We start from the raw sequence: 27,813 nt of genomic DNA on the forward strand, positions 1-27,813 counted from the left end.
ATCTCAGGGCAATAGCTTCAGGGCTTCATCCACCCTCCATGGCTCCCGAAAGGCTGGATTCCATGAGAATTTTAAATTCTGTTCTACATTTTCCCTCTTTTGATCAGGATTCTTCTACAGAATCTTTGATCAAAATGTTCAGTCATGATAGCTGGGCACAATCCAGTTCTTCTGGTCTCATGGCAAAGGAGGCAGTTGTTCATGGAGGCAATTAGCCATACATTCCATCTCCTCTTCCTAGTCCTAACTCTCCTTCCTCTGTTGCTCCAGGCAAATAGAGACCAATCGTTGTACTTTGGATGACTGCTTGAAAGCTATTAAGACCCCAGGCACGCATGATACAATGAACCAGAAGGTAGAACAGAAACACTAAACATGACATTAGGCCAATTAACAGGGATGTCTCATGAAACCATGACTCTAAACCTCCAAACCAAGGAACTGAATGCCATGAGGTGTTTGATTATACCTAAGCAGCCTCATCAGCTGCTCTCCCTCTCTCTCTCTGTTGTTGTAAATATATATATCACACATTTGCCAATTCAGCTTTTCACAGATATACAACTTACTGACAGCAATTACATTAATCAGCTTTGCGACCCTTACCATTAATCAATGTGATTTTTCCATCACTGTAAAGAGAAACTCCATGATCCATAAGCAATAATCCCTCTTTTTGGGTATATATCTTTGATACTTTCAACATAATTTTGAGGCATTATTACTTTTGAAAGGAGTCCCAATGGCGCAGTGGTTAAGTGATACTGCTACCAACCAAAAGGGTGGCAGTTCAAATCCACCAGTCACTCCTTAGAAACCCTATGGGGCAGTTGTATTCTGTACTCTATGAGTTTATGAGTTTTTGGGTCTATGCTATGGATCTATGAGTTTTTTCTTACTTTTGAAAAGGTAGGTATGTGGACCCCTGGAAGCCCCTTGTGACTGCCCCCAGGACAAACTTACCAGCTTTATCTTAGTCCCCAGGCTCTCCTAGGGCCCACCCCACCCTGTGTCCTTGTTGGCTTCCTGGCACTTCCTTCCCTTTGATGATCAGTGGAGCATGAGGTACTCTCAGTGTACAGCGGAAGGTCTGACTAGAAGCCAGGACTGACAGTTGGTATGGAAGCTTCTTCTGGTGAGAGCCCAGGCAGCTTCCCCAGCTGCCTTATCTACAGCTTCCTCTCACCTCCTTTTCCTGAGGAAAGTTTTGATGGTTGCTCCAATGTGTATGCCATACATCAGAGGTCAATCCCTGGTGGCCTGTAGGACACACTCAGCTATGCTTTGTCCAGGCTGCCTCCTTTTGGCTTGTCCTATCTTTTATGGTTAAAATAGTTTCAACATTTAAACATAAAGATATTTCACTTAAAAATTAGATTTACATAAAAATTCAGATTTCTAGCATCTTGAAAATTAGAAACACTGGGCCATTGTGGTGATATTGTTCTCTTTAGATGAGATGTCTGCTCTTCAGTTCACCACAGTCCCCACCACTCCCTCTCGTGCTCCAATACCGAGGCCAAATGTCAGTTGCTTTCACCTAAGTTGGCTTCACCTGTGGACACTATCTGCCTGGCCTCTGTAGGCATCTGGCATTGAGACCTCTGGTAAATTTCTCATCAATTTCTGATGACCTATAGGCAGGAGCCCTGGTGGTGCAGTGGTTAAGAGCTCGGCTGCTAACCAAAAGGTCAGCAGTTTGAATCCAGTAGCCACTACTTGGAAACCCTATGGGGCAGTTCTACTCTGTCATACAGAGTCACTATGAGTAGGAATCAACTTGATAGCAACGGGTTTTGTTTTGTTTTTTTTTTTTTTAAATATGAGGCGTGTAGTATGGTTCAGGAAAGAGAATCCTAGTTCTACCACTTAATTTTGTGGGGGAAGAGGTGGCCCTTCAGCGGATTAATGACCCAAGGCATGCTTGTTCATTTGTTAAATGAGGATACTGCTACTTACACTCAAGACTTCCTTCAAGGCCCTCCACAGAACAGGGAAGAAAGCCTCGGGCAAAACCAGAGGGCAACACTCAGCCCTGAAGGGGGTTTGCTGGGTGTGGGCTTTCCTATTGAAAACGTAGAAACAGAAGGGAAGGGAGTAATAACCAGAGAGAGATAACTGCGCCCCCTGGTGGACTGACTGCTTAGTGTGTGGTATCTCACCTGCGTGGTGGTGGCCACTGATGGACAGATTGACCACAATGTTTTCTCTTGTGTGTTTGGAGACACTGAAATTTGAAAACTGATATCTGGAACTTCCAAATCCTAATTAAACCAGGGAGAGAGACAGAGCTATCACAGAGAGGGAGATGAAATGGTGAAGCAAAGGTCAAAGGCTCTGCTCCCTGAGAGTTTTTTTTTGCAGAAAGTAGTGTGGGCAAAAACACCAGATACTGGGGAGAACTGAGAAAGTTCACACCCTTGAAAATTGCAGTGCCCCAACAAAAAAATCACAAGACACACAAAGAAAAGAGAAATGATGGCCCATTCAAATGAACATAAAGAAGGGAGTGAAAGTACATTTAAGGAAGACCGAATAATGAAAAGAGTGGAAGACTATAATATAATGACAATAAACTTAATTAAAGAGTTAAGGGAAAACATTGACAAAAATGTAAAACAAATAAGGAAAACAACCCAAGAACAAAATAAGGACTTCAAAAAAGACATAAAAAGAAACAAAACAGAAACACTGCAACTGAAGGGACAATAACTGAAATGAGAAACACAATGGAAGGCTTTAACAACAGATTTAATCAGGCAGAAGAAACAATCAGTGAATTAGAGGATAAGATAGTCAAAATTACAGAAGCCGGAGAGCAACAAGAATGGAGGCTCAAGAAGGCCGAGGACAGTTTAATGGAATCATGGGACAACAACTGGAGACCTACTATATGCATCATGGGAATTCCAGAAGGAGATGAGAAAGAAAAAGGGACAGAAAGCTATGGTGGACATTTCTTATCTCTCCTTTTAGACTATCAGAGAGTTGCCTCTATAGCTTAGAAAGGTCACCTGATTGAGAATCTGAGGAGATGCATTACAGATAGCCTTGGGCAGACTATTCTGCCTTCAAAGTTTTAGTTTCATAACAAATAAAATGGAACCAACATTGGCTTTAAAAAAATTACCTTTGAGAATTTAGTGACAAAATGCAATTATCTCCTGAGTCAGGGTTGGGGAAAAAGAAAATTTTTTTTTTTTTTTTTGTGAAGGGCCAAACAGTAAATATTTTACGCTTTGTGGGCCTCTGTTGCAACTGCCATTGTGGTATGGAAGGAGCTATGGACAATGTATAATGAATGATGCAGCTAGGTGCCAGTACAACTTTAAACAAACAGCCTCCTGGCTAGATTTGGCCTGTGGGCCATAGTTTGCTGACCCTTGTCCTAAACGACCAGCTAACTCCTTCTCTTGCTCTCCTCTAATCCACTGCACATATTTCATGTAGGGGCATGGGGCAGGGCTAAAGAATAAATAAATCACAAGCCTATGCAATCTTCCTCCCTCCCTTGCCTTCCCAGTGGGGAAGGGGTGAGCTCTTAGAGTCAGCTCTGGCCATATTTTGCTGGGAAGAATCTGAGTAAGGGCAGAGAAGGAAAATATAAAGCTAAAGACTCCAGGCAGCCAAGATAATCTGCATAATAAAGGCGGGGAGGGAATGGAGAGATTCAGAACTGGGTTTGGGTGTAGAGGGGACTTTTTTGGAGAGAGCTGGTGGGCATGCGAGCAAGGTGTAGAGAAAGACAGGCAAGCTGACTTCCAGCTGTGCTGTGTAGGAGGTCCACGCTGGCAACCATCCAGGGATTCCAGGAGAGATCTGAAGAGCACTTGGGTTTTCTTGGTTGCTGGATTAGAGACACGATGCTAACACCAGGTGAGCTTTATGAGGTTGCACATAGGTCGAATCCTTTCACTCCCCTACTCAAAGCCCTCCACACTCCTCACCTACCTGCACAACTGGCCCCTGCTCCCTCCCTCCTTCACTTACTGCCAGTCTTCCACACCCCATCCACTGCCCATTACACTCTCTGACCTGGTCTTCTTCAAGAGCCTCAGACACTGACCCCAGGTCTTTGCACAAGCAGTTTCCTCACTGTGAATGCTCTTCCCCTTGTCTCTTTCTTGTCCTGCAGAGTTCAGCTTGATGCCACCTCCTCAGAGCAGGCTTCCCCTGTCACTTGCATGTGTAGCTCTGCCCTCTTCTCCATCCCTCAGAGCTCAGTTTCTCTAATTTTTATATGCTCTCCTGTCCAGATGGTTTTGTCCATTACTGCAGACTCAGGACCTAGTCCTCCTGCCATTTTAAGTGCTGGAAAATACAGCAAAATACAGATTCCCACAGTAGTGCAAATAGTTAATGTCATGGTTTGAATTATGTCCTCCCAAAAATGTGTGTATCAATTTGGCTGGGCCATGATTCCCAGAATTGTGTGGTTGGCCTCCATTTTGTGATTGTAATTTTATGTTAAAATGGATTAGGGTGGTACTGTAACACCTTCCTTACCCAGGTCACATCCCTGATCCAATGTAAAGGGAGTTTCCCTAGGGTGTGGCCTGCACCACCTTTTACCTTACCAGAGATAAAAGGGAAGCAAGCAGAGAATGAGGGATCTCATACCACCAAGAAACACACACCAGGAGCAGAGCGCATCCTTTGGACTCGAGGTTCCTGTGCAGAGAAGCTCCTAGTCCAGGGGAAGACTGATGACAACAAGGAACTTCCTCCAGAGCCAACAGAGAGAGAAAGCCTTCCCCCAGAGCTGACACCCTGAATTTGGACTTCTAGCCTACTAGACTGTGAGAAAATAAATTTCTCTTTGTTAAGGCCATCCACTTGTCGTGTTTCTGTTACAGCAGCACTAGATGACTAAGACAGTTAATATGCTCATTAACTATTTTGCTAACCAAAACGTTGGCAGTTCAAGTCCTCCCTGAGGCAACTCAGGAGAAAGGCCTGGCAATCTACTTCTGAAAAATCAGCTACTGAAAACCCTATGGAGCACAGTTCTACTCAAACAAAAATGGGGCACTCTGAGTCAGAACTGACTGGATAAAAACTGGTTTATAGCATAATGCACACATATTTATCCTTTCAGCATATTTACTGAACATCTACTAGTGACCTAGTGCCACCAAAAAACCCACTGCCATAGAGTCGATTCCAACTCATAGCAACCCTGTAGGACAGAGTAGAACTGCCCTGTAGGGTTTCCAAGGAGCACCTGGTAGATTGAACTGCCGACCTTTGGTTAGCAGCCAAATGCTTAACCACTGTGCCACCAGGGCTCCGAGCTAGGCCCAGATGATATAAATCCAACAAAACTATCTCTACCCTGAAGAAGGTTACGGGGCAGTGCGTGCTACACTCATGCTCATATTTTCCTTGCTTTCATTTCCTTTACTTCTGGAAGGCCTGCCCCAGGGACAGTTAGAGAAATCTCAGAGAAGGGTTATTTCCTGATTCACAATCCAGGATTTCTCAGCCTTGGCACTAATGACATTTTGGGCTGGGTAGTTCTTCGTTGTGGGGCTGTCCTGTGCATTGCAGGAGTTTAGCAGCATCTCTGGCCTCTATCCACTCAAAGTCAATGTTCCTTGCCCTACTTCATACCCAGTTGTGACAACCAAAAATACTTGCAGACATTTCCAAATGTCCCCTGAGGGCAAAATGTCCCAGCTAAAATCACTGGTCTAGACTGAACTGGCTGTCCTCAACAGACCCCAAATAACTTGCATGTTCGAGACCTCAGCATCTAGGAGACTCTGAAATGAGCCCAGGATCTGGAAGTGGAACGAGAGAGTCAACAGCTGAATGTAAACAGTGCACATAGATCGTAACACCGGTCAGAGGAGGCCGCTAGGAACACAGACAAGCACACTAGAACGACAACAATGACTAAACAGCACCCTCTTCTGACAATCACGGGTGTTGGCTGCTTCTTTACCATGACACCTCTAAAAAAAAAACCCAAAAAAACCATTGCCATGGAGACGATTCCGACTCATAGTGACTCTATAGGATAGAGTAGAAAAAAGCCGTTGCCATCGAGTCGGTTCTGACTTATAGCAACCCTATAGGACAGAGTAGAACTGTCCCATAGAGTTTCCAAGGGGTGGCTGGTGGATTCGAACCGCCGACCTTCTGATTAGCAGCTGAACTCTTAATCCCTGTGCCACCAGGGCTTCATGACACCTCTAGCTCCCTTTATTTCTCCCGCTTTCTAGATAAAATTTATTAAGCTACCCAATCACTGAATTTCCCCTGCTTCCTGAAGCACCCAAATCCTTCTTTATGGTTGCCAGATAAAATGCAGGCTGCTCAGTGTTATGGATTAAATTGTGTCCCCCCAAAATATGTATTGTAAATGCCAACCCCTATACCTATGGATGTAATCCCGTTTGGGAATAGGGTTTTTCTCTGTTTTGTTAATGAGGCCATATCAGTATAGGGTGTGTCTTAAGCCAATAACTTTTGAGATATAAAAAGAGCAGATTGGGCACAGAGACAAGAAAGCACACATGGGGCAAGACAGATGCCTTGCCACATGAGATCACCAAGGAGCTGAGGAACAGAAGCTGCAAAGAGACAAGGACCTTCTCCCAAAGCCGATGGAGACAGAAAGCCTTCAGAGACAGCACCCTGAATTTGGACTTCAGCCACCTGTCAGAAAATAAATTTCTGTTCATTAAAGCCACCCACTTGTGGTGTTTTTATTATAGCAGCAAAAAGAAACTAAGACACCCAGTTAAATTTTAATGAAGATAAACAATGAATAATTTTATAAGCCTAAGTATATCCCAAATATTGCATAGGACATTCTTATACAGGAAGTCCCTGGGTTATGAACATCCAACTTACATACAACCCATAGTTATGAGCCAACCCCCGTTAAGCCTATTTATTATGTTAAAAATTTGAGGTACATACATTGGTTCATAATAACACACAGAAGCTACTTTGCAATGTGCATCAAAACATTATTATTACTGTATTATTATGTTAAAGATGTTTTAGTGTACCTGGAAGTGTTTCTTTAATTTTTTTTATGCATTGAAAAGTATACTATATACTAAGACAAACATTTGACTAACTGATGTTACATACAAACCATAGCTAACGGTTCTGACTTACGTACAAATTCGACCTAAAGACAGATAGGAATGGAACTCATTGGTAATTTGGGGACTGCCTGTACTATGCTTATCTGAAGTTCAACTTTAACCGGGTATCCTGTATTTTCATCTGCTGAATCTGCAACCCTACCACTATTAGACTTACCAGACGCAAGCCCAAATCCCATAGGAAGCCCCTCCCAACTCTATCTTGCTGAGAACCCTCCACAGTTCCTCTGGTATGTTCTCCCCCGTGCTGCAGCACACTAATAAACCTAACTCTGATGAGGGGTGTGCTCCTGGTGGTCTTAGAGGAAAATGGTCCTCACTTTTTGACAGGCAGCAAAGGGATTGCTGTGGGTGGCCAGCAGAGGACAACGCTGGGAGAGAAAAAGAGTGGGAAAGTAAAATAAGGCTCACATCTTGGTTAACAAGCATCAAATACAAGGGACTACCACAAGGAACGTGACAAGAAGAAAGGGTGCCCGTACATCATTTCTGAGCCAGCTGAGGTACATAGATCAGCATTTCAAGTTCCCAAGGAAAGTAAGATGGGTGCTAGGTCTCTTCTCCATTAAATTCTTCCCCAATTCAGGTACAGTCTCCACATTGTGTGACCCTGAGCAAGTTACTTGACCCTGCATCAGTTTCCTCATCTGTAAAATGGGGATGATAGTAGCGTGAGGATTAAATATGTTAATATTTTTAAAGTACTTATAACAATGCCTAGAACAGTGTTTGTTAAATTAAACATCAATTTTAAAAAGCAGCTGAATAAGGAGGAAAGCTGGACTGTGCATACATAGTGGCACCAAAATAGCAGTTCCCACCTAAATGTAGGCATTCAGCAGAGTATAGTTGTGTCTGTTCTTTTGTTCCTTTGGCTAATGGTAGTGAATGCCAACAGTAAGGAGTAAGGGTTCATTTCCCCCAGGCTTTAGTTGGGGAAGGAGCCCTGGTGGCGCAGCGGTTAAGAGCTTGGCTGCCAACCAAAAGGTCGGCAGTTCAAATCCACCAGCTGCTCCTTGGAAACCCTATGGGGCAGTTCTACCCCGTCCTGTAGGCTATCTGAGTCGGAATCGACTTGATGGCAATGGGTTTGGTTTAGCTGGGGAAAGGGCCCTGGGTGGCGCAAGAGGTTTGCCATCTGTTGCTAACCTAAAGGTTGGCAGTTCGAACCCACCCATGGAAGAAAGGCCTGGCGATCTGCTTCTGTTAAGATCACAGCCAAGAAAACCCTATAGAGTAGTTTTACTCCGTAACACATGGGGTTGCCATGAGTCAGAACTGACTCGATGACAACGGGTTTTAGATGGGCAGGTGAGGAGAAGCATTGCGAATCTTAGCACGTTGAGTGTGTGTGCTCCTGTGGTTACATGGTGATGTCGTGTTTCCGGGCTCAGGAAGGCCACTTTGCTTCTCTGTGTTGCAGGGTGCTGGGCAGCTGGGAAGGTGTTGTTAGTCTGTTTTACGGGGGTGGGGGGGGCGTGCAGCCATCTCCAGGATTTTTGTATAGTACTATTCACGAACTCAAACACAGGGCCCAGAGTAGTGGTTCTCAAACTTCACAGTGTAAGAGCACCATGAGAGGGCTTATTAGAGCCCAGATCACCAGGCCCCACCTCAGGGCTTCCCATTCTCCAGGTCTGGGGTGGGATCCAAGAATCTGCATCTCTAACTAGTCCCCAGGTGATGCGACGCTGGTATCTGGTTCAGGCACCACACTGAAGAGCACTGGTCTGGACTGCTTTGCTGACAAGCTCGGGTGATGCCAGGGCTGGGGGCCTCGGCACCACACTTCAGGGAGTAATTACTTCCTAATACACCCGACAGACACAGGCGGGCATTTGATCTTGAAGGGACTTGCCGTCCTTAACCCAGTGTGTCCCAAACCTCTTGGCAGCTAGGATCAGCTGGGCCCTTGTTAATGATAAGGCTTCCATACTGACTCAGCATGTACAGAGATTCTGATTCAGAAGGTATGAGATGGGTCCTGGGAATATGCATTTTAAAAAGCACCCAAAGGGATTCTTACCACATGAGAAGTTTGGGGAAGGAAATCCTCCCAGTAAAGCCCCTTTATTTAACAGATGAGGAAATAGAACTGAGGGTTGGGTATATGCCCCCCAGGTCTCTGGCAACACAAATGCAGCAAGCCCTGGTCATGAGGGCAATGCCTTCCCCTGGCTGAAGGTGAGTCTAGTCCCTGCAGGGAAACCCAGGCGCCTGCGCTGAATCAGTGCAAGCTCTAAGTGGAAACTCAGACTTTCAAGACATGCTCTGTGCACAAATCAGCGCTTGAGGATCCTGCCATCATCTGGGGGAACTGGTTTGCCAAAAGCAATGAACTTTGTTGAGACACTATTATGGATCAGGCATTAGCTAAGTGCTCTGTAGGGGTGATAAACAAAACCCAAACCCATCGCTGTCCAGTCAATTCCAACCCATAGCAACCCTATAGGTCAGAACAGAACTGCCCCACAGGATTTCCAAGGCTGTAATCTTTATGGAAACAGACTGCCATATCTTTCTCCCACAGAGTAGCTGGTGGGTTCAAACTGCTGACCTTTCGCTTAGCAGCCGAGTGCTTTAACCACTGCACCACTAGGACTCCTAGGCATTGCCCATAAAAACCAAAACCAAACCCACTGCCATCAAGTGGATTCCAACTCATAGTGAACCTGTAGGAAAGAGTAGAACTGCCCCACAGGGTTTCCAAGGCTGTAATTTTTATGGAAAACAGGCTGCCACATCTCCCGCCTGCGGAGGGGCTGGTAGGTTCAAACAGCCATCCTTTTGGTTAGCAGTCGAGCGTTTTAACCACTGTGCCACCAGGGCTCCTTTGTAGGGGTGATAGCCTTACGTTTTCATAACAGCAGCCTAATGACGGAGGTACACTGATCCCTCATTTCCAGATGAGGAAACTGAGGCCCAAAGAGTTGACACAACTTGTCCGGAGTCATGTGGGTAGTAGGTAATGGACTGGGGCAAAGGCCAGATTTGTCTCACTCCAGAGATCACATGACTCTTAAGCACACCTCTCCTGCCTGCGTGGTGAAGGACAAGTCAGAGAAGATGGGTGCTAAAGTCCTTGTGAAGCCCCCCGACTGCCAGGCTCAGGGCAGTGGTGTTTGGAGAATATCCAGATGTGCTTGTTCTTTGGAGTTCTGTGTCTTCACCACTACTACTTCCCGGCACGCTCTTTTGACTGCTCCCCTCCACTTGGGGTGACTGATGCCCCTGTGCTGCCTGACCCCACTCATAGGATGCCCTAAGCCCTGCCGTTCCCCTCAGAGACCCCAGCTTCCCTTTTTCTATTTCCTCCCTTTCAACACACATGAACTCACATTTACCCTCTAGACTAATCTCAATTAGAGGTTGGGAAAGCCCAGTTCATACTAAATTGTGAATGACTAACAGTGCCATCTGACACTGTCAGTAAGTGCTCCTCACTAAAACTCAAATGAATCTCCAATTAGAATTATAGGGTGGTGGGAAAGCTATTTTTTGGGCAGGCTAGTCTCTTTAAAATGTAAGGGGAGAGAAGAAAGATGACTTTGTATCCCACACCCATTCTTCCCTTGGAAAGCATCTAGGGGCAGCGGGCTCTATGTGGCCCATTAGCTAAGGTGAGAAGCTATTCCTAAAAAGGGGAGGAGCGGACTTCTACAACTTAATGTTAGTCTTGTGCCCTACATAGTCTGGTGACCTTGGGTTGGGGCGAGATACCACCTTGGGACCAGAGAAACTTGCTGCCTTTCCCTCAGTCAATCCACGGATGAGTCTTATCTCTTCACCCTGCTGCTGTTGAGCAAAAGGCACCCAAGAGGTTCAGAAGCTGGAGCTTCAGCCCCCCTAGCACACCCCCTGAGCCTCCTGGAGTTAGGGTGCTGTTAGGAGGCTGGGCTGTCCATAGCTGACCCCCCTCCCAAGCCACTAACAAATCAGAAGTTCAAAATGACAGCTCAGAAGCGAAAGGCAGCCCCAAGAAGTATTTTCTTTTGTGCACATGGTGCTTCGCAAATTGGGATTATTGTACATAAAAATCTAGAATTCTGGTCTCTCTTGAAACATGAGAAGCTCTACATTCATCTTCATCTGACAACAGTTGGTTGGGGCTAAGTGAGCAGCTTCCCCCTCCTAGCAGGCACATGGCAGACAGCAGGCCTACTCACTCATTCGATTCCTGGACGGCCCCACAGGCTTTAGAGCTTGTGACCAAACTTCTTCTATGTTTATTTCTCTAAGGTGGCCCCCAAGGACCCCACATCCTGGCAGTCACATCATGTGTACACTCCCTTGAGGGTGGGCTGGACTTACTAACTTGCTTCTAATGAACAGAATAGCACAGAAGTGACAGGCTGTCCCTTCAAGATTAGGTTATAAGAAGGCTGTGGCTTCTGTCTCTCTTGCTCTTTCCTGTATCATTCCCCCTGGGGGAGCCAGCTGCCATATCACGAGGTCAGCCCTATGGAGAGGCCCCTGTGGCGAGGGACTGAGGTGGATGTTTTTGAAGGGGATTCCCCACCAACCAAGCCTTCAGGTGACACAACAGCCCTTGCTGACAGCTTGGCCACATCTCATAGAGATCCTGTGAGATATGTTTGCTGCTTTAAGTCACTGAGATTTGGGAGTAATTAGTTACATAGCAAGAGGTAATACAGCTTCAGATTTTGTTGTGGGAATGGGTTTCTGCTTACCATGTAAAGACACTGGAAGGAGTATTATCTTGGGAAATTAATCTTCTATTACCAGTACCAGTTGCTGTTGAATTGATTCTGACTCATGACAGCCCCATGTGTGCCAGAGCAGAACTATGCTCCATAGGGTTTTCAATGGCTGATTTTTCGGAAGTAGATCGTCAGATGGTTCTTTGGAGGCTCCTCTAGGAGGACTCAAACCTCCAGTCTTTCAGTTAGCAGCTGAGTGTGTCAACCATTTGCACCACCCAGGGACTCCAATTTTCTATTACACTGTGGTAAAAATACTTGCATGCAGGTAACCTTGGCTTTTTAAAAATTACACATTGACACAATTGTCCTTCAAAACTGCATCTCCCTCCTTGGCGGCCTCCTCAGTATGCAAACTCAGAGCTACAAGTAAGCCTGGAGTAACGTTTGGTTGCAGGGAACCAGGAGAATCTACTTCACTCCTCAGGTCCCTGGAGCAAGTGAGACTGTGCGGAGGCCGGACAGGTGGCGATTAGTATCAGAAATGCATGGCTACGACATGCTGGGTGAACCATCCGGTAAAACCGTGAAGACCACTCCTTTTGAAAATGCTGACAGGAATTGTGTTAGCCCACAAGTCCAACAAGCTGTGCCATTCCTAGAAAGTCGTGTCCCGGGTGCTGATCTCTGTCCTGGAGGCATTTGGAACAGATGGTGACAGACATGCGTGTGCATCTAAAAAAAGCCAACTGCCTCGCCAGAGTGCAGCCACTGTCCCTGTGACCTCTGCAGATGGAGCTTCCTGGGACTGTGCACAGGAGAAGGGGGAATGCCGTCAGAGGACCCTCGGAGAGGCCGCGGGAGAAATGCAGGCCAGGAACTCAGTCCAGGCCTGATTCTGGTCCCTGCTAAAGACTAACCAGCCCTGGTCCTCAGTTCCCCATCTGTGAAAGGAGGAGATTAGACTAGATAAACTCTAAGCCTTCACTGGCCAATGTGGCAGTCCCTGGCCACACACCGCTACTGAGCACTTGGAAGGTGGCAGGTCTGAATTGAGACATGCTGACTGTAAAATACATCCTGGATTTCAGAGACAGTAAAAAAAGGTAAAATATCTGATTAATAATTTTTTATAATGATTATATAAGACATTGGTGGTTCAGTGGTAGAATTCTCACCTCCCATGAGGGACACCCGGGTCCAATTCCCAGCCAATGAACCTTATGTGTAACTACCCCATGCCTGTCACTGGAGGTTTGTGTATTGCTATGACGCTGAACAGGTTTCAGCAGAGCTTCCAGACTAAGACAGAGTAGGAAGAATGGCCTGGTGATCTACTTCTGAAAATTAGTCAATGAAAACTCAATGGATCACCATGGTCTGAGCTGCAACCAATCATGGGAATGACACAGGAGCAGGCAGCATTTTGCTCCATTGTGTACGGGGTCACCATGAGTCAGGGGCTGACTTGGCGACCATAACAACAGCAACAATATTGATTACATGCTGACATGATAATATTCTAGACATACTAGGTTAAATAGAACATATTATCAAAATTAATTTCACTTTTTAAAAAACTTTTTAAATGTGACTACTAGAAAACTTAAAATTACATCTATATCCCACATTGTATTTCTACTGGACAGTGCTGCTCCAACATCTCCCCAGTGATACATGTCTATAAAGAATTTATTTATGGAAAACAAAAGATACACCCAAATACTGATGTGCAGGTAAACTATGCTTTGCCATGTTATCATGAGTAAATTATCAACGCATCAATAGGTCTAAGTCTCTAGTAGCTATACTGTTTCCACTCCAAGGTGTTTAGCTCTTTCCCTGGACACTTGGCATATGCTGTGTGTCTGTTCACTGTCCGGGGGTGTGCTGGGGAAACCAAGACAATGACACTCAGGTCCATGCCTTGTAATTAAGTACCCACAGACCTGTGTAAAAATTCGTTCAGCCAGAGACATCTACGTCAACTGGCATAACACAGTGCCTAAAAACAATGTTCTGTATCCTACTTTGGTGAGTAGTGTCTAGGGTCTTAAAAGCTGGTGAGCGGCCATCTAAGATACAACTAGTGGTCTCTTCCCAACCAGAGTAAAGAAGAGTGAAGAAAACCAAAGACTCAAGGGAGCAATTAGTCCAAAGGACTAATGGACCCCATGTAGCACAGCCCACATGACCCCAAGAAGAACTAGATGGTGCCTAGCTTACCCCTACTGACTGCTCTGACTGGGATCACAGTACAGGGTCCTGGACAGAGCAGGAGAAAAATGTAGAACAAAAAATCAAGTGCATAAAAAAAGACCAGACTTACTGGCCTGATAGAGCCTGGAGGAACCTCGGAGACTCTGGCCCTACAACACCCCTCTGACTTGGAACTGGGTCATTCCTGGAAACCACCTTCAAACCAAGCAATAGACAGGCCCATACAATAAACAGTGACACCAGAAAAGAACATGCTCCATAGAACAAACAATTATATGAAACCAAAAGGGCAACATTTGCCCAAAAGCAAAGATGAGAAGACAGGAAGGGGTAGAATAACCAGACGAAAGGATATGGGAACCCAGGAAATGGGGAGAGTGCTGACACAGTGTGGGGATTGCAACCAATGTCATGGAACACTTTGTGTACAACCTGTTGAATGGGAAACTAATTTCCTCTGTAAACTTTCACCTAAAATGTAATAAAATATTTTTAAAGAAATTTTTTTCAGGAGAAAGGCAATGAAATGTTTGACTAAGGTGTGATCTGGGGTCTATTCATTCACTTTCATGTCCCCACCATCTCTGTCCACTGTCAAACAAACGTGAGTTGTTGTGCATGGAAGAAGTGAATTTCTGCACCAGAAAAGCCTGAAAACCCAAGTGCGGGCAATCACTGAGGCCCAAGGGGGACAGCCATGCCAGTCTCTGGATGATTGATATTTGCCTGCAACGGAGTTCTTTTTAAAACTGACACTTTTACAAATGCTGAAGGGAGACTGATACTTAAAGGAACTCAGTCAAGGTAAAGTGGATCACCACCCCCTGCTTCACCTAGAAGCAGATTTTAGCAATGCGGTTTCTTCAAAGGGAGTCATACTTCTATTCTTTATGGTGCCAGAGAGGATGTCTATGGCTTCTCTGCAACAAAATTACAAGTGTTCTGTGTCTGAAGGACAAACACAATGCACCTTGTTATCCAAACCATGGGAAATGGCCAAAAACAATCCCTTGAACCGATACTGCCGCGGAGTTGGGCCCTCGAACGACCCTGGTTGGTTTGTGAGCCCTGGGTCAGATGATCTCCCCACAGACTGAGGAGTTCTGAGGCACAGGAGAGTCAGCTTATTTTCTTCCCGGTCAGTTGAGAACAACTGTCACACTATTCCAAAGGCGGAGAGGGTAGGAAGGCACCACTCAGACGGCGGGAACTCTGCATGCATGTTCAGGCTGGCCGAATGGTGCTCAAAGGCATTGATTAAGGTGCTAGAATTGCTGTGTGGGTAATTCACACTGGTCCTCCCCTGGCATCATTCTCTGTTTGGGGCCAGGGGCCTGGCCACAAGCGGACAAAGCCAACCACTGGTGGAGTTATGAAGTTTACATCCTGGCACTACCTGGGGGCTACAACTACCAGTTGGCCTTCATAATGAGTGTTTCTACCACAATTTTCTCTTCAGACAAAAGTAAAGGAAGATACACTCTATTGCTTGGGCTCAACTGTCAGTGGATCACATGGGGTCTAAGGTCAGCCTGGAAGGAAGGTTAGGAGTCTGGTGAAAAGAGGAGAAGTGATGCAGAAGCTGGTGAGGGCGAAGGCCTGGAGGCAGGTGTCAGGCAGGTCTGGAGAACATGAGCAGATGACCAGGGTGCAGTGGCAGGACAGGTGGAGAAGCCACTGGGAAAAGGGGAAATAGGGCTGAAAGTCTGCCAATGTCAAGGTGAAGAGTTCAAACAGGCAACACTGATCAGGAATCCCCAGGTGGCACAAATAGTTAAGTGCTCAGCTACTAGCTGAAAGGTTGACGGTTCGAAACCACCCAGAGATGCCCTGGAAGACAGGCCTGGCAACCTGCTTCTTTCCAAAAGGTCATAGCCTTGAAAACCCTATGGAGCAGTTCTACTCTGTACACATGGGGTCACCAAGAGTCAGAATCCACTCGACAGCAACTAATGACAACAACATTAACGGATATGTTACGGGTTGAATTGTTGTTGTTGTTGTTAGGTGCCGTTGAGTCGGCTCCGACTCACAGCGATCCTGCGTACAACAGAATGAAACACTGCCCGGTCCTGCGCCGTCCTTGTGATTGTTGTTATGCTCGAGCCCATTGTTGTAGCCACTGTGTCAATCCATCTTGTTGAGGATCTTCCTCTTTTTCGCTGACCCTCTACTTTACCAAGCACAATGTACTTCTCCAGGGACTGGTCCCTCCTAATAACATGTCCAAAGTATGTAAGACAGTCTCGCCATCCTTCCTTCTAAGGAGCATTCTGGCTGTACTTCTTCCAAGACAGATCTGTTTGTTCTTTTGGCCGTCCATGGTATATTCAATATTCAATAATGGGTTATGCTGAAGCCCTATCCCCTGGTATCTTGTGTGCGTGACCTTGTTTGGAAATAGGATCTTGGAAGATGTTATCAGTTAACAGGAGGTCATGCTGGAGTAGGGGGGATCCTAATCCAATTTGAGTGTTGTCCTCCTAACGGAGGGAAGATGGCCATGTGACAAGGGAGGGACGGTGTAGCTGCAAGCCAAGGAATGCCTGGGGCTACCACAAGCTCTGTGTGTGTGTGTGGGTGGGTATGTGAGACAGAGAGGGAAGAATCTTTCTCTAGAGCCTTTGGAGAAAACACAGCCCTGTCAACACCCTGAATTCGGACTTCTAGTCTCCAGACCTGTGAGACAATAAACTTCTGTTCTTATCAGCCACCTATGTAATCTGTGGCACTTTGTTAGGGCGGCCCTAGGAATACAGAAGACAGTGGCCAGAAGAAAACAAACAAGCACATCCAGTGGTGGGGAAGGTGGGTTTTGCGCATGACCCATAATGCCCACAAATGACAGATGAGAACCTGAGTAGGAAGGTGGAGGTAGGAAAGGGAAGGAGGGCATGGATTTAGGATACTTGAGGAAGATTTGGAAACCCTGGTGGCATAGTGGTTAAGAGCTTCGGCTGCTAACCAAAAGTTCTGCAGTTTGAATCCACCAGGCGCTCCTTGGAAACCCTATGGGACCGTTCTACTCTGTCCTATAGGGTTGCTATGAATTGGAATCGACTCGACGGCAACAGCTTTGGTTTTGTTTTTTTTTTTGGAGGAGGATTTGCCAACACTGGGATGAGGGTGGGGTGGCTTGCAGGAGGCTGTGGGATTTAGAAAAAGGAGGGATCAAAGATGACTTTGAGCTTGCCTACCCCTAGTTCAGGACTACCTAGAACTTTTGCAGCCTAAATAATGCTTTTCTTATACAATCTTTTTCCAACAACACACCCTTGAAATTTCATAGCAATAGGTGTAGACTTCTATTACACCATGGTAAAAACACTGAAATGCAGATAACCTTGGATGCCTTGTCTAAGGCTTCACCCTCCAAACATTTCCACAGTGACTCTGTAGAACAGGAAGATGCTACTCCTCACGAGTGGTTGAGGAAAATTCACCATGGTGCCAGGAAGTCCTGTGGGGATGTTTTTCCAGCCTAGGGTTTATGTGGTCAGAGCTTCCAGGATGAGATTACACTTGAACAAGAGCCACAGGGCATTCTCAGTTATCTCAGACAGCCCAGTCTGTATATAAGCCCCGCTCCTGACGTCCTGAAATTTATCTGAGTCATTTCCATGAGCCAGGACAGACAGGAAACCACAAATCAAGGCTTTCTACTCCTGGTTAGCATCTCTGATTTAAAAACACAGACTTGATGGGGGAGGATAATGATGAAAAGAGGTCCAGTGAGTGGCCTTTCAATTATCTACACTTAATGCAAAATCACATGAGCACTGTTGTTGTTGTTGTTAGGTGCCCTCAAGTCAGTCTGGACTCACAGTGACCCCATGTGCAGCAGAATGAAACACTGCCTGGTCCTGCGCCATCCTCACAATCGTTGTTATGCTTGAGCCCACTGCTGCAGCCACTGAGTCAATCCATCTCGTTGAGGGTCTTCCTCTTTTTTGCTGACCCTCTACTTTACATGAGCACTAATAACCAAGAAAGGAGTAGTAAGCATGTGGCACTCAGCCATGAGTCAAAAATGTAAGCAAGAATCCTCACACTTACCAAATTGTTCCATCCAGTTATAGGGCATCACAAATGTACATTGAGGAATGCATTGCAGCAGCCTAAGGGAGTCACCTCCACTTCTTAGATAATAGAGAGGCAACCCCAGTTCTCAAATCAACGGCCACTTCCTCAGGAAGGTTTTCTCTGGGACCTCAGGCTAGCCTCGAGCCCCTTTTACTCTTACATGAAGCATTTTTTTCTTTTCTGATTTATGTGTTTAGTGATGTGACTGTTCTGTTTCACCAGACTGAAAGATCCCTGAGGTCAGGGATGGTTTTTGGTTTTCTCTCCCCAGGGCCTAGTACAGAGCTTGGTTGATCAAGGGCACTCAAAAATTGAAATAAAGCATGAGAAGTAAAAAAAGGGCCAGTGGGTCCCAGAATTCTCTGAGTGACAAACCATCTCAGCAAGTGAACTCCACTCCAGCTCATGAACCTTCCAAGTCAGCACTAAATGTCTAGACGTAGTTTACCTCATGCTTGCAGATGACTACATGCCTAATGCTGGTGGCTAAGTACAGAACAGCAGCAGTAAAGAATAACAATGTCTATAAAACAATGTCTGTAAGAAAGAAAAGAAACATATGGCAGCTGCATCATTTACATGGAGCATCCAACTTAAATAAATTAAACTGAAGCTCAGGAAAAAAAAAAAGAAAAAAAAAAACAGACAAAACATGTTAAATAGTGCAGGCCGTTTTGCCAGCATTTCCCTCAAGAGTATCTGGCCCAGGAAGGATCTGGAGGTAGGAGGCAGGAATCTGCAGTGCTCTCAGGGGTTACAGGCAGACCTTTCACCTCTGGCCTGATTAATTCTGTCATATAACAGAGCCCAATACTTTACCTGGTGTTCAACATGATCCTTCCCAGGACTGCGGAGGACTGGCTATAATCAACGTAATGGTAGGTAGTATTGGATCTAACATAGCATCTTCCTAAGGAATTTTCCAAAGCAATTCGGACTATACTTGATTTTCTTTTGCATTGACTTTAAAATCGAAGTCAATGTAAGGTACAAAAGTAAAATCAAAGCCTATGTAAGATACAACCCCACTGTGCTTCCGGAGAGCATAAACTGGTAGTCATCAACTAGCCAATATTTTAGGCTGGCTTAGAAAGGTCAGCAGTTAAAACCCACCAGCCGTTCTGCAGGAGAAAGATGTGGCAGTCTGCTTTCACAAAGATTTATAGCCTTGGAAACCCTATGGGGGCAGGTTCTATTCTGCTCTATAGGGTCACTATGAGGTAGAATCAACTGGACAGCAACGGGTTTGGTTAGGTTTTGGTTTTTATGGTTCATCCCTTCCACCAGATGGAAAATGTACATCCTCATAAGATGCAATCCAAGAACCTGGAGGATGAGTCAGGAGACCTGGTGGGTTCAGCTTCGGATCTAAGGAGTCTTGAGGTGTGGGGATATGTGCCATTAAAATATGGATGTATAAAGGCTTCTATGCTGCACAGCATGTTGAGACTTGTCCCCAACATGTTGAGACTTGTCACGACTTGTTTTTCCAAACCCGTTACTGATTGGCTTGTTTACCTGAATTCCTCCTCCCTTGCCCGAAACTTATTGTTATTCACCCAAAGCCCATTGTTCTGTTATTTGCTTCACTGCTTGCTGTACTGACTATAAAACAAACTCCTGGGACTGAAGCCAAGGTTCAACTCCTCAGAGTGACCCTCCTGGCCCCACTTCTCTGTAAGAGTTGTGGCATTGGTTACTATCTCCGCCGCCCCGACAACCATCGCCGCTGCGACATTGGAGCACTCCCTTACCTGCCTCATGTGGGCAGATCTCATACAGGTTTGCTTAAAACTCAGTGCATCAGTTGAGGATTGGGACGACTTGTGTCCACATAGCTGAACTATTATGACTAAGAACTGAGACCATCTGTGTCAACATAACTTAACTATTTGTTCCAAGATATTCTTGCCCAGGAAGTTAAGGCTGTAAAACAATAAATAACTTCACTATTTGCGGCAGGAAATTCCTATGAAACAAATTTTTCCGGCAAACAATTTGCTCATCTAGGAAAACAAACTGGTGATCAAATGATGATTTACTTAACAAAACTTGCCTCAAGACCTTTGTCTTATTGTGTCCACCAATTGTAAACTCTTACGTCATAAACTTCACCAAAATCTAATCAGTTCACTGCCTGAACAAACACAGCTTATACCACGTGAGCCTATATAAATACGATGTCCTGACCTTGCCTGGCTTTGACACTACCAGGCTGTGTCCTAGAGATGGTCTCCCTACAGCAGCAGGTTTAATGAACTTGGCTTTGCTTCATCAACAGGTTATTCTGGTGGATTTTTGTGGAGTCATAACCGACACCATAAATCAATTTTGGTCTCTTGGAAATAGGGAGCATACAAATAAGAGTTGATATATTCTTACGGCCCATAAGGGTTGGTATAATTATTAAACAGACTATTTTCCTCCGTAATAAAGCTAAAGTGCCTCTGTACTTCTTCCCCTCTGGGGCAAAGACCTGGTGTCAGAACACCTGCCAGTGACAAATTTCAAATGAACATTTCACCTCCATTTTTCTACTTTTTAACATGATTCTGTATTTTCCAAATTTCTTACAATGAGCATGCATTATTTGGAGAGTAAGAGAAAGGAAAGAAAGCAAAAAAACACAGGAAATAAATTAATTTCCACGTATAAATTAGAATGACCACTGAGTCTTAATTTAAAATGCGTGCACACACACATACACACACAACTCGTACATAAAACACCCATTTAAAATCTTACCTCGTTAAGCTAGTAAGGTGATTTTACCCTGTCAGCATTAACATGAGCACAGAAAAGCTGTACGCTTTTGACCACATGGCCATGTTTCTCCCACACCTTGCCTGATCATAAGAAGCTTCTCGGGTGTTTGATCAGATACAGACTCCCAAGCCATCCCCAGCAAATAAGATTCAGTCAGTCAAGGGTGAGGCCCAGGAATCTGTTTTTACGAGCACTCAAGTGATTCAAGCAATCAAGCAAAGGGTAGAACACACAGGCTACAGCATCAACTCTCTGGAATGCAAAGTCTGGATTTTAAAGAGCTTCCACCATCAAGCTGCTCAGCTGAAAAAGAAAATGCTAAGCAGTTCACAAATAAAGGTTGCCTCAGTTGTCCTACACACCATAGCACCTCTCCGTGCCAGAGTCCTGTGCATTTTGTAATTTCAGTATGGAAGCGCTAAATTGCAAAAATCCCACCCTACTATAAACCATGCTAACAGCTCGCAGCTGGGCTCAGGCTGTTTCCTTAGACAGAGGTGGCTGAGAGCAGGGTTTTCCTCTGCAGCTCGGGGAGAGTGGATTCCCCAGACAGCCAGCACAGCGAGCAGGCTGACAATTAGCAATCACAATCAAGGCTTCCTTTTACCTTAAAGAAACTTCCACGCTTGTCCAGAAGGCGGGCGCCCATCGTCCACGCAGACATTTCCCCCAGTGAGGCTCTACTGCGTGCCTGGGACTCCTGAAGGTAGAGACATTTTTAATGGTTAGTTCAGCCTGTAGGAAATTCCTTTCTAAGCCACAGAACACTCACAACAACAGTCCTGCCAAGAGCTCTTTCCATCAACAACACAGTGCCATTTATTTCCCACCAAAGCCCTTGCATCTCTTTTCGGTCTGCGACTTCCTGCCTGAGACGGTGTCCCACCTCACTGCAACCTCCCCCCACCCCCGCTTCTCCAGCTGACGTAGAAGGTTCCAGCACTGCCTAAAGCATAATGATTGCTTTGTGTGTTTGCTTGACCTCACGCTGAAGTCCAAGAGGGACAAATATTAGACGTCGCCACAATCTGCTCTGAAAGCTTAGAGCTTTAATGGGACTGATCAGAGAGGGGCAGAGGGAGAATGAGGCACTGTGTGTCCCAGGAAGTCCTGTTGGAATGGAATGAGGTCATCATGAGCTCTGCTGGCCCTCCCTCCAGGCAAGGTCAGCTGAAGTGCACCGGGAAATAAATCACTCTATTTTCTCCCTAGAAATCAGGAAGATTTGGATGAAATACTGTGTCACTGTTTACAGAGATCAGCTCCTGCGAGGGGACAATATGTAAATCATTCCCTGGTAATCCAAGGGAGGGGGACGCATGCTGGAATGCAGAAGGCAATGTAAACGCAGGGTAACTACATTTCTGAATCCTAACTGTGGCTACGGGAGCTTGAATCTCCCTCACTCGAAGCATCAAAATCCAAGAATCTTTCCCTCTTGGCCACAAAGCCTTCCATGTTCACTTTCTAGTTAAACACACACCAGCCGTGCGGCAGACCTCACCCAGGCCGGTGTGTGTTGTGGGGACTGAGGGAGGCTTTCCAAACCCTTCTGATGCCCTGAAGCTGCACCAGGGTCCAATGCAACACCGCCTTCACCCTCATGGTCCATTCTGCTCGCTATAACACGCACAGGAGGCAGCTCCACTCCACTACGCCCCCAAGGGTGGATGGGCAATAAGTAAAAGCATCACACTTGACATTAACAAAACCAAAACCAAGCCCGTTGCTGCTGAGTCAATTCCAACTTGTAGCTACCCTATAGGACAGAGAAGAACTGCCCCAGAGGGTTTCCAAGGAGCAGCTGATGGATTCGAACTGCTGACCTTTTGGTTAGCAGCTTAGCTCTTAACCACTGCACCACCAGGGCTCCTCACTTGACATTAAGGAAGATTAAATGACAGTGTTTCCGTTGTGAAGGTGAGGGGCACTGTCTTAGTCATCTAGTGCTGCTATAACAGAAATACCACAAGTAGACGGCTTTAACAAACAGAAATTTATTCTCTCACAGTCTAGGAGGCTAGAAGTTCGAATTCAGGGTGTCAGCTCCAGGGGAAGGCTCTCTCTCTCTGTTGGCTCTGGGGGAAAGTCCTTGTCACCAATCTTCCCCAGGCGAGGAACTTCTCAGTGCAGGGGCCCCGGGTCCAAAAGACGCGCTATTCTCCTGGCTCTTGTTTTTTGGGGGTATGAGGTCCCCATGTCTCTCTGCTCGCCTCTCCGTTTTATATCTCAAAAGAGACTGGTTTAAGACACAACCTAATCTTGTAGATTGAGTCCTGCCTCATTAACATAACTGCCTCTAATCCTGCCTCATTAACATCATAGAGGTAGGATTTACAACACATAGGAAAATCACATCAGATCATAAAATGGTGGACAATCATACAATACCGGGAAACATGGACTAGCCAAGTTGGCAGACATTTTAGGGGGACAAAATTCAATCCATGACAGGCACCAAAACCAGAGCCAGTTTACTGGGGTTGCCTCATTATTCACTGGGTAAAAGGGAGCCATCAGCACAAAGGGCTGTTGAAGGTGGCATTAGAGATGTTTTACAAGGAGGAGAACGTCACCTGCAGAGAGCTGTGTAAGCGTAACTGAGCCACGATCTCTGGAGTGACTTGACTGCCCACGATTTGCCTTTCCGTTCTCATGCACAGTGGACCACCACGACCCAGGAAATCCCATTTAGGAAAAAATAATAATAGAACTCATGCCTCCCCTCCTCTCATTTTAGTCATTTCTCCAGGTCTGTACCACTTTAAAGGTACCCAACTGGGATGAAGGTCAATGCTCCAAATCCTGCCCCAGGAGGTGGGGGTGGGGAGGGGGCTTCTCAGTGCAATTCTGCTTTCCAAGAGAGGCAGGTTGTGGGGCTCAGCCTCTGGATGGAGCCCGGCTGCACGGCCCTTGGAGGCCACCACTTATGAGCAAAGTCTGAAGACTGGAGCGACTCCAGAAAGAGAACGCGGCACTGTGCTCGGAAGGAGAGCAAAGAGGAGCCACCCTGGAACCTCGGGGCAGCTAAGTGTTCATCCCCAAAACCACACAAATAAAAAAGCATACACTTCTTCAAACCCAGCCTAGCCTCCGTCATTCTTTTTCCCCCAGACGTTTTCCCAGCAGTTAAGAAGCTGCCAAGAGCCAAGACTTCATTCCTCACCAGCCTGGATCTCTTTGTTCTGTGCAGAGGTTTTCCGTATACAAACCCTTCTGGATGAGCCTCGACAGGCAAGGAATTTGCCTTTAGCAATGTAGCAGTTTGGATTCCAGAATTTCCTTTTACTGTAATTAGCTGCCTAAAAAAGGCATGCGTGCATTTAACTGAAACCGTCCTCAACTAAACATCCAGTTTGCATTCCAGGAAGAGCAGTCAAGTCCATCACATTTCCTCCTTCAAAAGGCTGTTCCGAGGATGGAGATGGCAGCGGGTGATAAGAATGTGCTACCAAGTGCCACAGCAGGTAAGTGGCAGGCAGGTATGAGCCACAGAACGGGGTGCTGGGAACAGTCCATTCAGCCAAGGGGATACTAGCTGCCATAGAGTCAATTCTCCATGTGTGTCAGAGCAGAACTGTCCTCCATAAGGACTTCAAGGCTGTGATCTTTTGGAAGCAGATTGCCAGGCTTTTCTTCTGAGGCACCTCTGAGTGGTTAGTAGGCAAGCGCTTAACTGTTTGTGCTACCCAGTACAGTATACAGGTTATTTCTACTTTTTAAAATCAAGCCCTTAAGACCCCAAAAGAAGTTTTGATTTAAGATCTTCCTTCCCAAACTCCAACCTCTAAAACCTTAGCCCAATATCAATAGAAATTAAATATAATTTCAAGTGCTAACTTCTCCTTTCCACGCACGGCCCCCCACCCCCTGCACCTGTCCCAGGTGTCTCATCCTAAAACCACCCCAGTAATAGGCAGGACAACAAAAAGGTAGCGTAACATGAGAGGCTGTAAAATTCCTCCAGACTCATACCAGCAGCGCTGCTTGTGCCTTCCCTGAAGGGAAAGTGGTTTCTTGGAAAAAGAGCCCAGGGTGCCCGGTGGATCTTTCCAGATGCTAGCTAAGAACCAGCAAAACAGAAAAGCCTGAGAGGAGCTGAAGGACACTCAAACACTTCAGGGCTGCCAGGCCTTTCAGTAACACCACTGAAGGAATGTGAACGAAGCCTGTCCACTGATTGGGCTACAGGACAAAGGCACGAAGTGATATCCCTCATCTGCCCAGAACTCCAAGCTCCTAACTTTATAATGAACCTAGCTGTGGCTTTCCATGTGGCCCCCAAAAAGCGACTGTGGAGGTGAAGGTGTGTCCTCAGAAAGCTGCCCTGAGCTACTCGGTCAGACCCCAGGCCAGGCGCCAAAGGCAGGTCCAGGCCAACCCTCCACCCAAGTCTGCTGGGAGCCACTGAGGGGCAGCGCTGGCGACTGCAGCTGGCAAACAGGATTGGAACACAGAGTCCTGACTCCTGGCTCACACTGTCAGTGGCGAGCTGGAGCAGGCAGGGGTCCCGACGCTGGCGCTCTTCCAGCTTCTGTTCTGCCTGGCCATGGGCCAGATCTTGGCAAGCCAGAGGGTCGGAGATCTATTAAGAAATGGGCCTCTCCTCTCCTCTCCTCTCCTTTTTAAAGGTTTATTTAGGCAAATATAGTTCAGTGGTAGAATTCCCACCTTCCACACAGGAGACTTGGGTTTGAATCCTGGCCAACGCACTCATGCACAGCCACCACCTGTCTGTCAGTGGAGGCTTGCCTGTTGCTGTGGTGCTGAATAAGTCTCCGTGGAGTTTCCAGACTAAGACAGAGTGGGAAGAAAGGCCTCGTGATCTACTTCCAAAAATCAGCCAATGAAAACCCCATGGATCAGGAGGTTATTGCTTATGGAGTACTGACTTATGGTTTATGGTGAGGGAAAAACCTCATTGATTAAGGGTAGAGCTGTACAGTCGATTAATATAATTGCTGTCAATAAGCCGTACACTTGTAAAACGTTGAATTAGCAGAAGTTGTGTGATGGGGGGGGGGAAGGGGTGTTTAACGGTACGGAAAAATCACATTGATTACGGGTAGGGTTGCACAGTCATTTATTGTCATTGCAGACAATAAGTTGTACACCTGTAAAAAGTTGAATTGGTAAAAGTTGTGTGATATATTTATAACAATGACAAAAAAAAAGTAGCTGCTATGGCTGCTTATGTACACCAAACACCTCATGGGATTTGGTTCCTTGGTTTGAAGGGGTAGGGACATGGTTTCATGGAACATACCAGTTAACTGGCCTAACAACATGGTCAGTGCTTCTGTTCTAACTCCTACTTCATTGTGTAGTGCCTGGGGTCATTGTGTAGTGCAAGTGGCCATCCAAGGCACACCAATTGGTCTCTATTCACCTAGAGCAACAGGAAGGAACGAAAAAGGAAAGTCAGGAATAGGGGGAGGATATGGAATGTGTCGCTAACTGCCTCCCTGAAAAACTGTCTCCTTTGCCACAAGACCAGAAGAACTAGATGGTGCCTAGCTAACATTACTGAACATATTGATCAAAAATTCTATAGAACAATCCTGATCAAAAGGGGGGAAACTCAGGAAGAAATTCTCATGGAATCCAGCCTTTCTGGATCCATGGAGACTGAATGAATCCCAGTAACTGTAGCCCTGAAATACCGCATTTTTATGCAAATAACTCATGCCTTCTAAGTTTATTTGCCAACTGCACCCTCCCCCCATGAGGTATTTTTGTAATCTCACTATGCCAATATTTTTCACAACAACATGTAAAAAAATTGGTGAAGCAGTGCCTACGAAAATACCTCGCAGGGGAAGAGCGCAGTTGCAAACAAACGTAGAAGGTGTGAGTTATCTGCATAAAAATATGGTAATCTTTATACCTTAAACCAAAAATATCCCCTGAAGTCTTCTTAGAACCAAATAATAGTTTAGCTTAACTAGTAAAGAATGTCTGTCTTGAGGACTATGCTCTTTTAACATCTATCTACCAAACTGACACCAGCAATTTGAAAGATCAGATAGGAAACTTAGGGTTCGTGAGTTTATGTTAATGCGGGAAGAACAACTTGGAAAAGGAGGGTGAGAATGTTTGCAGAACTGAGAGTATAATCAACGTTGCTGAATCATACATGTAGAAACTGTTGAACTGGTGTATGTTCTGCTGGGTACATTCTCAACAACAACAATAAAAATAAATTATGTTTAAACAAAAGAGAGAGAAAGAAGAAAACCCTATGGATGGTCTGATGCACAACCGGTCATGGGGATGGTGGAGGACTGACATTCTGAACGGGGTCTCCAAGAGTTTGGGGTCAGCTAGGTGGTAGCTGGCAACAACATACCCTTCCTATTTTATTTGCCTCAGGTCACAAGTGTAAACCCACAAAAGAAGCAGCAGTGAGAATTATATTGGAATCCACCACTCATAAGTACAATTTAAAAGAAACGTAGTTTATTCAAATCGTGGCTTCTCATTTCCAAGCGGTGTGAAACTTGGCACAGAAGCTCCCTAATCACAACCTTTTTTTTTTTTCTCTCTCCTTTTCTTTCTAGCAGTTGCTTGTAGTGAGGCAAAGTGGACTGCAGTTCTTAGTAAACATGACCGTGAATTACAATTACTTTACAGGCAAAGTCAGGGACATAGGAGAAAGCGACTCACCCTGGGGACCTGTCACCTGATAAGTGGCTTCACCTATTTGCCAGCTCCTTAAGAGGCTCCCACATCCTATCTTCCCCCACGTGAATCTCGTGTTTGACTCTACCAAATGAGGCAGAAGCAAGTGAGAATGGTTTGTGTAAAGATTCAGGGACGGTCTCTGAATATTCCCAGTTATCTTTGTATGACTTTCTTTTTTTTGTATCTGTAGCGCTCACTGTACGTCACTAGTTTTTTTTAGTATCTGTAGCGCTCACTGTACGTCACTAGTTTTTTTTAGTATCTGTAGCGCTCAC

At 45.7% G+C, this 27,813-nt stretch overlaps 1 protein-coding gene across 1 annotated transcript in view; it reads right to left on the reverse strand.

The window, feature by feature from the left end:
- Window positions 1–27,813, reverse strand: part of RIN2 (Ras and Rab interactor 2) — a 124,306-nt gene that overhangs the window by 95,222 nt on the left and 1,271 nt on the right. Inside the window, exon 2 of the mRNA XM_004376429.3 lies at window positions 21,462–21,554. Within this exon, the coding sequence (XP_004376486.2) occupies window positions 21,462–21,554 (93 nt within the window). The remainder of the gene's footprint in view (window positions 1–21,461; window positions 21,555–27,813) is intronic.

The sequence above is a fragment of the Trichechus manatus genome, unplaced genomic scaffold, assembly GCF_000243295.1.
Source record: "Trichechus manatus latirostris isolate Lorelei unplaced genomic scaffold, TriManLat1.0 scaffold00042, whole genome shotgun sequence".
Classification (NCBI taxonomy): Eukaryota; Metazoa; Chordata; class Mammalia; order Sirenia; family Trichechidae; genus Trichechus; species Trichechus manatus.